Source organism: Papilio xuthus, unplaced genomic scaffold, assembly GCF_000836235.2.
Source record: "Papilio xuthus unplaced genomic scaffold, Pxut_1.1 DF825928.1, whole genome shotgun sequence".
NCBI lineage: Eukaryota > Metazoa > Arthropoda > Insecta > Lepidoptera > Papilionidae > Papilio > Papilio xuthus.
This window is the reverse complement of record NW_013532721.1, coordinates 8,747,140-8,750,614: the sequence shown is the minus strand read 5'-3', so window position 1 is coordinate 8,750,614 and position 3,475 is coordinate 8,747,140. Positions and strand designations below refer to the sequence as shown.

General features: G+C 36.4%; 1 protein-coding gene across 2 annotated transcripts in view; it reads right to left on the bottom strand.

Moving 5' to 3' along the window:
• Nucleotides 1-2,756, bottom strand: part of Gp93 (heat shock protein 90 Gp93) — a 9,582-nt gene extending 6,826 nt beyond the window's left edge. For both annotated transcript variants that reach the window (XM_013322477.1, XM_013322478.1), the window contains exons 1-2: nt 2,550-2,756; nt 2,228-2,332 (exon numbers count right to left, since the gene is read on the bottom strand). In XM_013322477.1, the coding sequence (XP_013177931.1) occupies nt 2,228-2,332; nt 2,550-2,592 (148 nt within the window). In that variant the 5' untranslated portion in view covers nt 2,593-2,756. The remainder of the gene's footprint in view (nt 1-2,227; nt 2,333-2,549) is intronic.
• Nucleotides 2,757-3,475: the final 719 nt, after the last annotated feature.

Below are 3,475 nucleotides of genomic sequence, written 5' to 3'. Positions count from 1 at the left end.
TCAGCTCCCAGTACCATAATCGACTCGACGATAGTTCAATAGGAATATAGAGCTAAGGTTTGTTCGGCAGCGGCCCCAGTGACAGATAAGCTGGGGGCGCGCGCGGGGCCACAGGCGGAGGAGCAGGCGGAGGCGAGCGCGATGGATCTGGTGCAGGCCCGGTTTGCGCGCGGTCCTCGTGACCTCTACCAGTATCCGGTCACAACAGCTCACGAGTCAGTTTATATTTTAAACGTTCTTAACATGTACCTAATAAGCTGACCGGTCGACTATCTTTCAAAGTGAACCAAGATGATAAATTTTGTGTAGATACGGATGGTGGTGTGAGAGTGTCAGGGGTGGGTCACAGGAAGGGGCGCGAGGCGCGGCGATGGGCCGACACCACATACACGACTCGGGGTGGCTGCGCGCACGTCTGCGTTTGCTCGCCCCCGATGCCGCCTACAAGCGCCACTGACGCCCACTCCGTTCACCAACACTTACTCTTTCAAATTCCACCATCAGAATATTATTAATTACATTAATTTAAGAGGCCACAATTAAAACTGTTCCTTTAAATGATTATGTTTTAAAGAAAAACACATCACAGGAAGAGATTGCATGGCACTGCATTGTGACTTAATAAACATGCTCGGCTAGACATTACTTTGTCTGAATTATAGTTTTTTCCACTTTAAAAGACTAAATTTTGTACATAATTTACAACATCTACACAATGCAACTTTATTAATCTAAATAATATGAAATCCATATATATAAAAGAAAGTCGTGTTAGTTACACTATTTATAACTCAAGAACGGCTTCACCAATACGGTTGAAAATTAGTGAGGAGGTAGCTTAGAGCCAGGAGACGGACATAGGATACTATTTATTCTTTCTTTTTTTTTTTAATTTATGCATTGAAGAGCTGCTTTTTATTTAATTTATCTATATATTAAGTTTTTTCATATATATCCACGCGTACGGAGTCGCGGGCGACAGCTAGTAATTTAATAAAATTTATGTCATATTTAACATAAAAGGATTTTTTTTAGTTTTTATTTAATATATGGTTATTTCCTTTTTATGAACATCATCAAATTTTCCTTATGACATTAGGATTACAATGTATATGCCCTCGGCTCACTTAGTATTCCAAATTATTAAAATTATAAACATAAAATAATGAAATAACATAAAGTACAACAGGGGTGCTGACAGTCCAGTACTAAATATAATCTATAAATTCAAGCATGTGGACTGAAACGGTGTTTCACTTTCTACAACAATTCCTCTTGACTGTTAAAAGGAAAATGGACGACTCGGAAATGACAATTCCTCTGGCAAAGTGCTGAATACTCGTCTACCACTGCTATGCCGGTCTAGTTATTTCTTACATACATGTGTCTTCTGCTGTATTTTTATCACATACACACACAATGAAGGAAACAAATATAAAATAATTATCACAGTTACATTTACACGTCATTTATCTTTGATCAAAGATTAATGGATTATAAAATAGCATGAGATACAACACAATAATTCTAATAACATGAATGTTAGAGCACAACTTGCATACAACAAAGATTGACATGGCACAATTTGTTGTAGTCGCAGCCATCTTGGAGGCTGATCAGGACAAAAGGTGATCAAACTTATTTAGCACTCAATGCCTTTCCACCCAACTTTACAATTGATGTGCAGAAACATGCAATATTTCTATCTTTATTTTTATGTCTTTCTAATCAACATCATGCTGTATTTGCATGCACAAAGAGAGCCTGTGCTCACTGCTAGCCTGTTACAAAGCTTGTTTCAATCAAGAACAAAGTGCTTGTAAAGCTATAATGTGAAAATTACAAAATACTTCCAGTAAACAGTGATAAAACATTTTCTTTTACATGTTACAATGTTGCATAGCACACAAGTTGTGAGCCATGTAACATTAGGTACCCTCTTTTTACAATATCACTTTGTTTTATCTTACAATTTTCATAAAATAACTAAAAGGCTGAAATAGTATAAGGATGCCTTGTAATCTTTAGGTATTTTTTTGCCCATTCACTATTTTATATGTTGCAGAGCTAAGGTTTATTTAAGTCAGATATTTGAATTAGAAATACTTCACATTTGAAGTTATTCATATTTAAATAGTTGGTACGTGAACTGTGCACTCCGATGCATACACAGTGAGACAGGCAGCAGAAGTATTATCACTACTTACTAAAGTTAACATAGATGTACCTGTGCGTGAACCCTCGCGGGACGCGCCGAGGTCGACGTCAGCCGTCGGCTGGTCCGCTGCCGCTGCAGATGCGCCGCCGCCTTCTTCCTGCGCCTGGCTCCATCCTACAATATAGCAAGAGTGTAATGCTTCATGCGAAAGATACCATGTGAGCGGTGTTTTTTTTAAACTCCGAACTTTCTAGAGCATTATGATGAGTCTACCTAGATTTACCAACAGTCAATAAATAACTTATAATATGGATCTTTAAATTCAGAGTTTTAAAAGAAAACATGTAACCGTGCAACGTAGACATTAACATGAATGATAATTAAATCTTACCCAAAAGGAGGATTCCCAAAGACAGCACTAAAATATATCTCATGGTTTGATGATATCCAATATTAAAAACCTATACTAACATATAACTAATATTGCCGGCCTATGCCGACCAGTTATAACCAAAACTTTGTGTTTGAGAGCAAAGAACAGACTACTGTGAACAGCGAAGAGGCTAGTTTAGAAGCTTTTACATTCATTGAACAACAAAACGAACTTATTCGTTATTTTACGATTGGTTAAATGAAAATGAAATAAACCAATGATAGGTGGCCACGACAAAAAATTATCTAATAGGGAAGAAGTCGGACCAAATGTCTGTTTCTTATTGGCCCGTTCCACCAGACACAATTCGTGTTCACAGGTGAATCGATTCTGTTGATCTTAACAATCGACATTAGCATTCGGGAAAAATCTCTGATCTCTTTGGATGAATACATATTTCATATAAAAATATTTATATGCTTTTTATTTACGCATTGTATATACTCTTTGGATGAATAGTTCATTGCTTGGAAATGGCAGCTTTTGCTTCAATCCGACTTAAACGTGCCTATTGACACCTATTGATATTTCTGAAAGTTATCTCTACCGATTCTCAACCGACATTTTGTCACCTTCTTACGGCGGGCATAAAATTATTATTTATATTTTAAGGTTTGAATTGCTCAAATGCTTACCTTTTTTCTAATTTCAATTACATAATATTTAATCATATCTTATTCTTTATAAACACTAAGGATGTTACAAAAAATCGAATGAAAAGCATATCAACTAAATTTGATTAACATACTAACATATTATACCTTTTGATACCTTTAAAGTCCGAATCGATACATTTACTTAAATCGATTTTTTTAAGAAGCTCCCTCACTATAAAGCTAAAATTTATTGATGTCAAATATGGCTAGCCGCAGCCAGATAAACCG